Source organism: Pelmatolapia mariae, linkage group LG3_W (genome assembly GCF_036321145.2).
Source record: "Pelmatolapia mariae isolate MD_Pm_ZW linkage group LG3_W, Pm_UMD_F_2, whole genome shotgun sequence".
Taxonomy (NCBI): Eukaryota; Metazoa; Chordata; class Actinopteri; order Cichliformes; family Cichlidae; genus Pelmatolapia; species Pelmatolapia mariae.
This window is the reverse complement of record NC_086229.1, coordinates 29682038-29693943: the sequence shown is the minus strand read 5'-3', so window position 1 is coordinate 29693943 and position 11906 is coordinate 29682038. Positions and strand designations below refer to the sequence as shown.

Below are 11906 nucleotides of genomic sequence, written 5' to 3'. Positions count from 1 at the left end.
CGCTCAAACAGATGTGTGACAGACTTTAAGGAGCTGCTACCAACAAACCAGCAAATAAACAATGAATATTTCATGTGTGACATTTGTGAGCTTAAACACAGTCCGTCAGTCCTTTTGCTCTTGAACAATGAAATAATAAAAACTCGAGTTTATTTGGTGATGTTCTCATGCAGGAGGCGAAAACAGCAAACAAACGTCACAGTAAATCTTTCCAGCTGATGTTGGGCATCCTCCACCTGCTGAATCCACTTCAGCCTCTTCCTGCTCATGTTCCTGTTTAGAGGCACAGTCAGTCTGTACAATGGAGAAAACTGAACACAGGAATATTTGGATTTTCCTTCTTTTTCTCTGTTCATGTTCAACTTGTCTGATTCAAGCTGAGAATATTTAATGTAATTCAAATTTAGACAGAAATAAAGTGAATAATATTATTTTATTATTACGTTGATGCAGCACATGGTTCAGTTAGCTTTGTATAAACATGTGTTAGAAATGTTCTTCAATCAGCTCTTTTTACTCTCTTACATTTCTCAGCCAGTACTTTTTTACTTTTACTTGAGTAAAGAAGTTGAATTAGTACTTGGAGTATTTTTAACAGTAGTACTTCTACTTCAGTACACACTGTGTGTACTTTTACCACCTGTGTCTGAGACCTCCTTCAGGGTCCACCTGAAGCTCTCAGTCTGCTGTGGAAAAAGGAAATCCAGGTGAGTTTCTCCTGATCACCTGAGGCCGTCATTACTGTGTGAACACACACACCACTCCTCACTCCTCCCACCCGCTGCACACAGTCACTGAGTACAGACCAGCTGATAAAGGGAGAGGCAGGAAGAGGCGGAGCAAAGACGAGAAGTTCAACGTCATTTTGCAGAAGTGAAAGTGTGAGAGAGCAGCAGCAGAGCTGCAGTCGAGTCCTGTTTGTCTCTAAAAGAAGATTCACTGGAGTCCATCAGGTTTCTCTCAGCAACAGTGGTGAGTGCAGCTGATCACACTTCCTGTTTCTACACAAATCTTCACTCTGTTCACTTCATGCTGACTCATCACAGTCACACTGGATCCATAGAAATCTGCTCATGTAACCACAGATCCACTGTAGGAACATCGAGCTGCTGCTTCAGTCTCACTGTGGCTCTGCTCAGGACTGTGGACTCAGTCTGTGCTCTGGACTTCAGACTGACTCCACACTTCCTGGTTATTCATCACTTCCTGTTCCTATTAGATTGATTCTGGATCTGATTGATCATAAGGATTACAGACGTGAAAACACCTGTTTATTCTTTATTGATATAAAGCCTTTGATACTGTAAACCAGCAGATTTTGTTCAGTACTTCAAAAAGTCATTCAGACATTTTACAAAGAGAGATTATCTGACTTAGTGTATCCTGTAAGAGTCACAGATGTTCCTGAATCATTCAGAAAACAGTCGATGCTGCACTTTATAACTTTGTGTGGAAACATAAATCTCATTATTTAAACAGATGTGTTTAAATCATCCTGATAATCGAGGCTTTAAATATGTCAGAGTTCACACATCAGCTGTGATATTCAAGCTGAACTGGATCAAACATGTCATCAGACACAAACATAGATGATGGTGTTTAATCCCAAAGCTTATTTAAACAAACTGGAGGACAGAATTCCTCCTTAAATGTGATTTTGATCAACAAAATCCACTGATCTCATTTTCACACACAGGCTTTATCATGGTGGCTTCTTCTCTACTAACATAAATCTTTGATCTGGACAAACAAATATATGAAATATAAAAATAAATCAATGTTTTCTGAGGATCCAGAATAATTGAATGATGTATCCCAGCGAGTGACTGGAAAAGTTCATCTTCTTCCATATCCTGAGTTTGTGAGGAGCTGTGATGTTCCAGTATCTGTGAGAGAAAACAGTTTTTAATGACGCACAAATGGAGCAAATATACAGACACCACTGAATAAACATGTTCTCATAAATGCCATTAATATACTGGATCAACAGTTAATAACACATTTCTGAGGTTTATGATTCATTGTCCTCCTCACTGTCACTTCTATTGGAACAGTCACTGTTTAATATTAATGGCTCGTTGATCTGGACTTACAATAAGAAGGATTTAGTCACCAACAAGGTCGAAGTTTACTTCACAGTAATTGATGGAAAATATCCAACAAACTGATTTATTCAAGTATACAAATGATCTGGATGAATCTTGGACCTTCTGTAAAACAGTCAGAGAAACAATTTCACATCTTTTTAACGACTGTATTTATCTTCATCCCCAAAGTTATTCTGTTCATCTGGACGCTGCACTGTACAGCAGACACTACGATGTTAAGTTTGTGTTTGGGATGAACCAGTTTGTGTCTGAGTGTGTTGCTGGGTCTCCACCAGTTACTCTGAGAACTGAAGAAGCTTCTCTGATGAAACGTCTTCAAGAAACTTAAAGAAGTCCAGATGCTTTTCTTTCCAAGCTCCTCAGACTACTGACGCTTGTTTCTCTCTTTTTAAAAATGAAATTTAAAGTGAATTTTGAATCAAATGTTTCTTTTCTTTCTCCCTCAGAGTGCAGACATGTCTGCTGCCAGCAATCTGCGATCTGAAGATCAGTTTCTGTGCTCCATCTGTCTGGATGTGTTCACTGATCCAGTCTCTACACCATGTGGACACAACTTCTGCCAAACCTGCATCAGTCAGCACTGGGACATGAATCAGAGCTGTCAGTGTCCCATGTGTAAAGAGACTTTCTCCACTAGACCTCAGCTGAGGGTCAACACCTTCATCTCTGAGATGGTTGCTCAGTTCAGACGTGAAGCTCAGCAGAAAGCCAGCAGCAGCAGCTCAGAGCAACAAGCTGCCAAACCAGGAGAAGTTCCCTGTGACATCTGCACTGGAACCAGACTGAAGGCCCTGAAGTCCTGCCTGGTGTGTCAGACCTCCTACTGTCAGACTCACCTGGAGCCTCATCTGACAGTGAAAGGCCTGAAAAGACATCAGCTGATTGATGCTGTGGAGAACCTGGAAGGCAGGATGTGCACGAAGCACGATAAACTTCTGGAGCTGTTCTGTAAGACCGACCAGACATGTGTCTGCATGCTCTGCTCTGTTTTAGACCACAAGAACCACGAGTTTGTTCCTCTGAGAGAAGAATATGAAGGAAAGAAGGCAGAGCTGGAGAAGACAGAGGCTGAGATTCAGCAGATGATCCAGAAGAGACGACTGAAGATTCAGGAGATCACAGAGTCGGTGAAGATGAGTAAAGATGCTGCAGACAGACAGAAAGCAGAAGGTGTTCAGGTCTTCACTGCTCTGATGGAGTCTGTTGAGAGACGCCTGAAGGAGCTCATGAAGGAGATCGAAGACAAACAGGAAACTACAGAGAAACAGGCTGAAGGTCTCATCAAAGATCTGGAACAGGAAATCTCTGAGCTGATGGAGAGAAGCTCTGAGGTGGAGCAGCTCTCACGCTCTGAAGACCACCTCCACCTCCTCCAAAGCTTCTCCTCCCTGAAAGCTGCTCCACCCAGCAAGGACTGGACAGAGGTCAGAGTTCATCCACCATCATATGAGGGGACTGTGGGGAGAGCTGTGGCTCAGCTGGAGGAGACAATCAGGAAACTCATGAAGAAGAAGCTGTTTGAGGCTGAGCTGCAGAGGGTGCAGCAGTATGAGGTGGATGTGACTCTGGATCCTGATACAGCAAATTCCTGGCTCATCCTGTCTGATGATGGAAAACAAGTTTACTGTGGTGATGTGAGGAAGAATCTTCCAGACAACCCAGAGAGATTTTCTTACTATGGTATGGTTTTAGGAGAGCAGAGTTTCTCTTCAGGCAGATTTTACTTTGAGGTTCAGGTTAAAGGAAAGACTGACTGGGCTTTAGGAGTGGCCACAGAGTCGATCAACAGGAAGAGAAAAGTCACACTGAAACCTCAGGATGGTCTCTGGACTGTGTGTCTGAGAAATGGAAATGAGTACATAGCTTGTGCTGACTCTCCAGTTGATCTCTGTCTTCATCCTGGTCCTGAGAAGGTGGGGGTGTTTGTGGATTATGAGGAGGGTCTGGTCTCCTTTTATGATGTAGGTGCTGCAGCTCTGATCTACTCCTTTACTGGCTGCTCCTTCACTCACAAACTCCACCCATACTTCACTCCCAATCCTAATTATGGAGGTAAAAACTCTGCACCTCTGATCATCTGTCCTGTCAATCAAACTGAGTCGATCAACGACTGATTTTATTTGATGAATGATTGATTTTTATTGAAGTGAACAAATGAACATATTGAGTGTAAATCCTCTACAGTCTCCATGTTTCTATAGAATCTGATCATCAGGACTCTGATTCACACTTTGATTCTCATGGAGTTTGATTTGAACAGAAGAAAAGTTGAATCAGGAAATGTTCCCACTGATGGAGACTCGAGCTGAAGATCAAATATCAGAGAATAAATGCCCAAAAGCTTCATTTACAATAAAGTTTGTTCAATGCTTTGAGTGAATCCAGACTCATGTGTGGCTGTTATACGGAGCATCAGAGTCCAGCTGAGTTATGTTGGATACAAACTGCTTATTTTGGCTCTGTGAGGATTTTTGTTCACTGAAAACTGATAAGACGGATAATATTCAAAGAACTCTGTAGAGATTCATGCATCCATGTTCTCCACCTGCAGGTGTGGAGGAGAAAGGTGGAGCACAGACTGCTGCATCCTTCCAGTCACATCATTTTGATGATTATATTTCCATGTTGTGATGATTTGGGTTAAAGAGAAACAGAGTTGAACGGCTGCAGTCACAGCATGAATAAGATGCTGAAGCTGAGCTGTCAGTGAACATGTTTCACTCTGATTTGATTTGAAGAATATAAAGTGTGTGTGGCTGCTGACAGCTGCAGTCTCTGTTAGTCTGCATGTTCAACACACACACAACTTTCCCCCTGAGGCAACGATCCAGCAACAACACAAAGAACAGCTGCAGACACACACACACACACGATTGTGCAACCACTTTCAGTCTGAACTCTCAAGCACACAAACAAACTCTATCAACGTCGTACTGTTAAAGAACACTTTTCTGGTTTTATGTTTTAAGGTGGAATTCCTCCTTCCTCAGTAACAATGATTTGAGGTCACTACCAGTGGCTGCTGCGGTTTTGGATCAGTAACAATTTACTGAAACGTGTTTTTCTTTATGCCGTACAAACTATTTTAAAAGAGCTTTGATCACAACATCTTTGCTTTTTCCTCCAATCGTTTATTCTGCTTATTTTATTTAGTTTAACTAACAAAGGGTTAAAATTTAACTCTTAACCTGATTTAAACTTGTTTAATTTCTCATTAACTCAGACTTTTAATTTATTTCCTTGTTTAATGTATTATTTCTTTGTCCTTGTTTAATTTTTGCCGATCCTTTCTGTTTAATCTGACCTTTGACCTATTAATTTTAACAGTACTCTTGTTTTGACCTTTGACCTATTCATTCCTTATAACCAAAAAAACCCTTTTATCTAATATTTTCACCTTATTTAACGATTATATATATCTATTATAGTTTATCACCTTACCTTATTTTGACCTTTGACCTATTTCCTTGTTAGCCTTGATAAACCTTGATCTTCCTTCATCAAACGTGAAATTTCTTTCACCTTTGAACTTCAGGCTTAAATTAAACCTTCGTTAAAAACCTTCTTACCAACTTGTAATTCCAACTTTCTACATTAAACATGTATCTTATCATATAAACACTCGATCACTGAGAGAACTTTAACCTAACTTTAACTTTAGGCAGAACCAAATGAAGCAGCTACTCTCGTCAAACTCATAGCGACAGTAACTGACAGTGAATTATTTTAATGTTCTTCATTGTATTTGTTAGAAACTTTTTTTCATTTTCCTTTAATTGCGGGACTTTGGTTAAGTTAAATCCAAAGTATTAACCGACCTTTGAGGTGAAGTGCAGCTGCGAAGAACGCTACGGCAGGCAATGAGGTGCATTTAATGCCACTCTGTTAATTTGATCGTTCATAAATTGAATGTCTTATTTTTTTCTTACTTTATTATTGCTAATTTATTGGAGAATTAGGCCATTTAATTAAGATAGATTTTATGTTGTTGGTTGTAAAGATCAGGATGGATATTTTATTTTATTCTGTATTTCTATTTTTCAGTTTGATTTTTCAGGATTTGGTGAATTGCCTTTTTCTTTATAACTTGGCCTACCTTCTTATACGTGTCAGGAGCATCAGCACAGCTGAAATGCATTATTTCTAAGCGCCGCGTCTCTGTGGCTTTTAAACCCCAAAACACGCTATAACAAAAATTGGTCCACCCCAAGGATCGGGTCCCCTGGTGTAGTTTCCACTGTGAGAGACTGTAGGCTTCCTCAGAGTGAGGCCGAGAGCGGCAGGCCCAGGTGGAGTCTGACCCGTGGCCCTTCAAATAAAGCTGAAAAAGGCCAATATATTATATTAAATATAAAATATAATTAAAACAACATCAGAATGAACAATGAGCTGCTGTTAAGAACTCCTGTGCCCGACGTCCATCCGAGGCCTGATTGTTTTACAGATAAAGCCAAAGTCAATGTTTCATCCCTCCGTTCTCATGTTTCACTTTAAACACTGTTTCCATGACAACAACCACCGTATGTGGAAAAAAAACCCGACACCAAAAACTGAACCGGTGAAAAAGTTTTGTAGCAGATAAACTATTAACTTTATGTTATTTATTTTCAGCTCATACCATCATTAAAGCATGTTAGAACACGCATGTAGGATTTCACAAATCATCGCTCCTAAATTTAATCGCATAGATAACAATTGTTCGTACATGTTAGCTTTGAAAACATCACATTCTTTATGTTAGGTGGTTTAGATGAGTGATCTCCAGGATGAAGGATGAATGAGTGTAGAGGCCCGTTTCATGGAGACTGTTTAAGTGTGATGTAAACCTGGATTAAAAAACTCACATTTGAACACATTCATCAGTGGCTGTGACCATGTTAAAGGACTAATGCTGACGTGCTCTGACACTCATTAGCATAGAAAACAAAGTGGTGAAAGCACAGAGCCCTGAGGAGCTCCACTGGACGGCTCTGTTCACAGAACTTACATTTAATTATTTCACTTTTATTTACATGCAAAACACCCTCAGAGAGAACAGTTGTTTCAGAGCTGCCAGCTTTATTGGAAAGATGAACTGAAATCATTTAACCTAAAAAAGTCCAATTTATGACAAACTAACACGGTGAAATGTTGCAGGATTAAAATGTGTCGATGGATGAACTCTTTCAGTATAAGATCAAATAATACAAAACACATGAAGGTGAGGAGAAATGAATTTTAAAGTAAGTGTGATTTAAAGCAGACTGATTGTTTCCTGGTCAGGCTGAAGCTTTCACCGTCTGACGTCTGTAAAGAAACTGAAACACGTTCACAGTGTTTAGTTTTACTTCACAAACACAGAGAGAATCTGAACTACAGGCTGTGGGAGTTACACCTGACCCAGAGCCACACGTGTCACACAGCACACCTGTTCAGGTACACGTGTGACACAGTGGAGGTCAAACCTTTATTGTCCCGCTCTGTGCCACAAACACCAGATTAACTAGTTTCACTATCATCCTTCTACTGTCAGATTTTACTGGTTCAGGTTTTATGAATCACCATCTGAGAACGTCTCTGATGTGGGCGCCACTCACAGGGATCACTTCCTGTAGAAGGGTCACATGACCTGTTATAGGCCCTTTGTGATGATGACAGCTCCGCCCCTTTCATGTGAGGTTAAACCCAGAGAGCTTCATGTGACCTCTGACCCTGATCACCAGCGTTAGGGTCAGTGAAGGTGAGATACCGTGTGACAGGAGGAGGAACAATAAACAATAAAGTTTTATTTGTACGAACACGTAGAACATATGAAGTCAGAACAAAGCAGGTGGAGCTCAGTCAGGGTGGAGGCGCAGACAGGTGAGCTGAAGGGGAGGAGCCAGTCTGGTCAGGAACTCTCTGTCTCCTCGAGTGAACCTCCTCACCTCTGAAACACAAACACACACACACACACACGACTCTGAAGGTTGCAGTCAGGTTGGTCAGGTTGGGTCAGGGTGGTGAGGGTGGGGTTACCTTCTGGTCTCTGATTGGTGCGTTTCCTGCAGGTGAGGCTGAGCGGCCGAATCATGACATCACTGCTGCACAGACACAACAGGAAGTGGAGGAGGAAGTCGTCAGCGTCCCCGTCACACACCTGAGACAGAGACAGAGGTTATGTCACTGCAGACTCACGGCTCGGCCCTGTGGAAACGTCCTGCAGGACGTCTGTTTCTCTCTGTGGTGTCCCCCCACAGTGTCCCCACCGTGCTTCACTGTGTGGACGCTGTTCTTTGGGTTGTAGCTGCATCTTCTTCTCGTTTCATCTCCTCTGACCACAGGACGTTTCAGTCTGCAGGGTCTTTGTCCCGGTCGTCCTCAGCAGTGTGGCTGAAGGTGTCTGCTCTGCAGACGTGGAGCTCTGTGAGCTCACAGTGTGTCCCTGTGCAGCCTATAGAGACCCAGCAGTCTCAGTCTTTGAAGTCTCTGATAACCTGGTTTCCCTTCACTTCCTGACACTCTGATATGTTCAGATATCCACAATGTGAATCCTCACAAACGTCTGTTTCTCTCTTTTCACTCAAACCTTCTGACGTTTTTACACCGACTGTAAATATGAAGAAAACCCTCAGTTTGAATTTAATTCTACAAACTGATCTTTGCAAAGTAAATAACAAATAACATGAATGAGTTAAAACCATAAATGGAAATAAGTGCTCATTAATCATAAAGAGTCTCGTGTCAAAGTTTATGGAGTTAAAACGTGTTCTTGTTATTTTAAACAGGACGTCTCAGTTTAGACTCCACGTTTGTGTTTTTATAAACTGTTACTGTTTGATACTAATCTCACTTTCTTATGATTATAATTATTTTCTGCAGTAAAGGACAAAAATTAATATCCAGTTAACACAGCTCCACCTGTGGGTGGAGGGTCCCTGTGGGTTCTCCTGGTGTGACCCGAGTCCTAAATGCCTCTCGCTGTCCTGCCCCTCCCCTGTGGTCTCCACCCTCCGTGTGGGAGGTGTGGCGTTGCAGTGAACATGGAGCTGGTCAGCCCTGATTACCCTCAGAACTACACCACCTGCTGCTTCTTCAGGTCGAGTGGGTGGAGTCAGGGGCACGACCTGAGTCTCACTGAAACACACGGCTGTAAGGCCCCTCCCTCCTGTTCACGTGAGCCCAGCGTGGGTCCGTCACACCTACAGACTTTTAAAGGTGGAAGTGGCCACGCCCCCAAACCAGTTCAGCAGTAAAGGTGTGAGCAGACGGAGCTGTTACCAGGATGTAAACAGGATGTGCCCTTTCACAGTTAAAGCCTCGGAAATAAAAACATGACCCGATCTTAAATTTTAAAGATAAAATAAAGTTTAAAGATGACGATGAGCACGTGACTCACCTGTGACAGGTAAATATATACACCTGACAGGTGGTACCGACCTGGCTCTGCCCACGAGGGAAGACTCTGATGTGACCTCTAACCCTGAGTGCTCTCTGAAGCCCCTCCCACTGAGCATCAGCCAATCCCAGCAGAGCACGAAACAGAGCACCTGAGAACCAGACGTGAGCCTCACCTGTCCCGTCATCAATCACCAGCCAGATCGAAGAGCAGAGCGACATGGTTTGATCATGTGACTGTCACCTGACTGATCCAGGTGAGTAACATGTATCAGCAGGTGAGCTCAACAGGAAGCTGCTTTTACTTTGCTTTGGACTGAAACACTAACGAGGTCGAGTGACACTGAGAGCTGCTGCAGCCCTGAGAGAGAGAGAGCAACAGGTAAACACACACACCTGAAATCGTGAGCAGTTTACTCCAAAACTACACTTTACTTACGTGCACCAACACTAACACACCACCAACACGCTAACAACACATGAAGCACTCTGAGTACTTTCACTGCACCCGAGAAACTACAACTAAACACATCCTGTACACACTGTGTGTATTTTATGCAGTACCTGTGTGTACACGCTGCCACACAGCGAGCAGCTCCACTGCAGTTGCAGGAACAGGAAACACACCACGTGACCTTTGACCTGTCCCACAGTGCACAGGTGTGTCAGCACCTAAACAGGTGTAGGTGCTGACTGGGTAACGTGTCACACACTGAGCCAGCTCACAGGAAGAAAGGAGGCTGTGATGATGATTTTCTGATTAAGTTCATCTGTCTTTATAATTCTGTGATGCAGACATGATCTCACTCAGGTCCCTGAGATCTGATCATGTGTTCATCACAGCTCCACCTGTCACTGCACCATCACCTCCATCACTGATGTCTGTGCTCACACTCTGCTGCCACCTAGTGTCTGCGTGTGGGTGTTACAGCACACGCTGTGCAACAGGTGGGTGTGTTGGTGGGTGGATGTTATACCTTCAGCCTTATCGTGGTGTTATTTCTGTACATCAGCTGATTCTGGTCATTTTTAAAAGGCTTCAACAAACTGTTTCCAGCTTTTGTTACATCTGAAACAGACTGAAGCAGGTCAGTCCACTCTGACCTCAGTCAGCTGACGTCTGCAGAATGAAGAAGCTGATGTTTAAATGAGGTTTTCCCTGAATATGTCCTGATAGCATTGATGTGACTCACCTCTCATCACCTCTCTGCTTAAAGCACCTGACCAAGGCCTGAAGTTCAAGCTGTTTTACAGTTTTCACATTCATACTGATCATAAACAGGCATGTTCATCACAGCAGTTGGTAAACAGCAGAATAATCTCTGTGAATCTGGATTAACATCAGGGATTATTTGTCTTTGGTCACTTTGTTTATCAGGCCTCTCGACATTAACATGGTCATTACTTACACCTTCATTCTTGCTGCGCTGGTACCATCCAATGGAGGCTCTGCTCTTTATTCACCCGTTGCCATGGTGACCCCTAGGCGAGTCTCCATGTGTGTCACAGTATCAGACCCTCACTGTGAAACTCTTTATAATACGCACAGCTGATCCCCTGTAATTAACAGGATTATGTGATATTTACCTGCAGACACTTACAGGTAGCACAGCTGTAGAGTCAGTCAGGTGTTACAGGTAACAGAGAAATACTGATATTGTCAATAGTGTATGTTTCTATGGTAACTGTAGAACAGAGTAAACGTCTCCGTGTTACATGTCAGTATGCTGTAATTAAACAGGGTCTCCTTTCCTGCAACATACTTCCTGTTTGATCAGGAAATATTCACTATTATTATAATATATTATATATCATATTCAATACTCTATAATATAATATCCAAATTTGAGTGAGTTATGTTTGTCATGATAAATGATAAAGATGGAAAATCATTTTAGAAAGTGACAATCAGGCCCACCTCTGTGACTTGAAGCTGTAAACATTCATGTCATGTCACACTGTTATTACAGTATTAGTTATTTATGTATTTTGATATTATTGCTGTGTTAGTGATTTCATATCTGAGTCTCTGTGTTTCAAGAATGAGCATCAATCACAAAAATACAGGATCACTGGACTCATTTTTTTCTGTAGGCTGTGAAGAATTTTGGAAAAACTTTATTGCTCTGCAAACATTACCATCTGACCCTGAAACACCAGCAGTGTACCAGCTGACCTCAGATCAGATCTGTACACAGGTTATGTTTGAATTCACTTTTTATATTTAATATTTATTACATATAAAAGCCTTTAAACATGTAATGAGTGATCTGATTATAACCCCTCAAACTATTCTAATCATGGATCAGTCTGAACTCTGTGCTTCAAACACATGAAACTTTATTAACACAGCAGCTCTTTTCATTACAGCTGTTTTCCTCTCGCACTCACTCTGCTGCTTTATCTGCACTACCTCACTCTGCACTCTGTAATACTGCTGCT

General features: G+C 42.1%; 1 protein-coding gene across 1 annotated transcript; it reads left to right on the top strand.

Moving 5' to 3' along the window:
• The first annotated feature begins 849 nt into the window (after nt 1-849).
• Nucleotides 850-4222, top strand: LOC134621824 (E3 ubiquitin-protein ligase TRIM21-like). The gene is made up of 2 exons (XM_063467971.1): nt 850-972; nt 2555-4222. The coding sequence occupies exon 2, from the start codon at nt 2564-2566 to the stop codon at nt 4220-4222; it is 1659 nt and encodes a 552-aa protein (XP_063324041.1). The 5' UTR covers nt 850-972; nt 2555-2563.
• The last annotated feature ends 7684 nt before the right edge of the window (nt 4223-11906 follow it).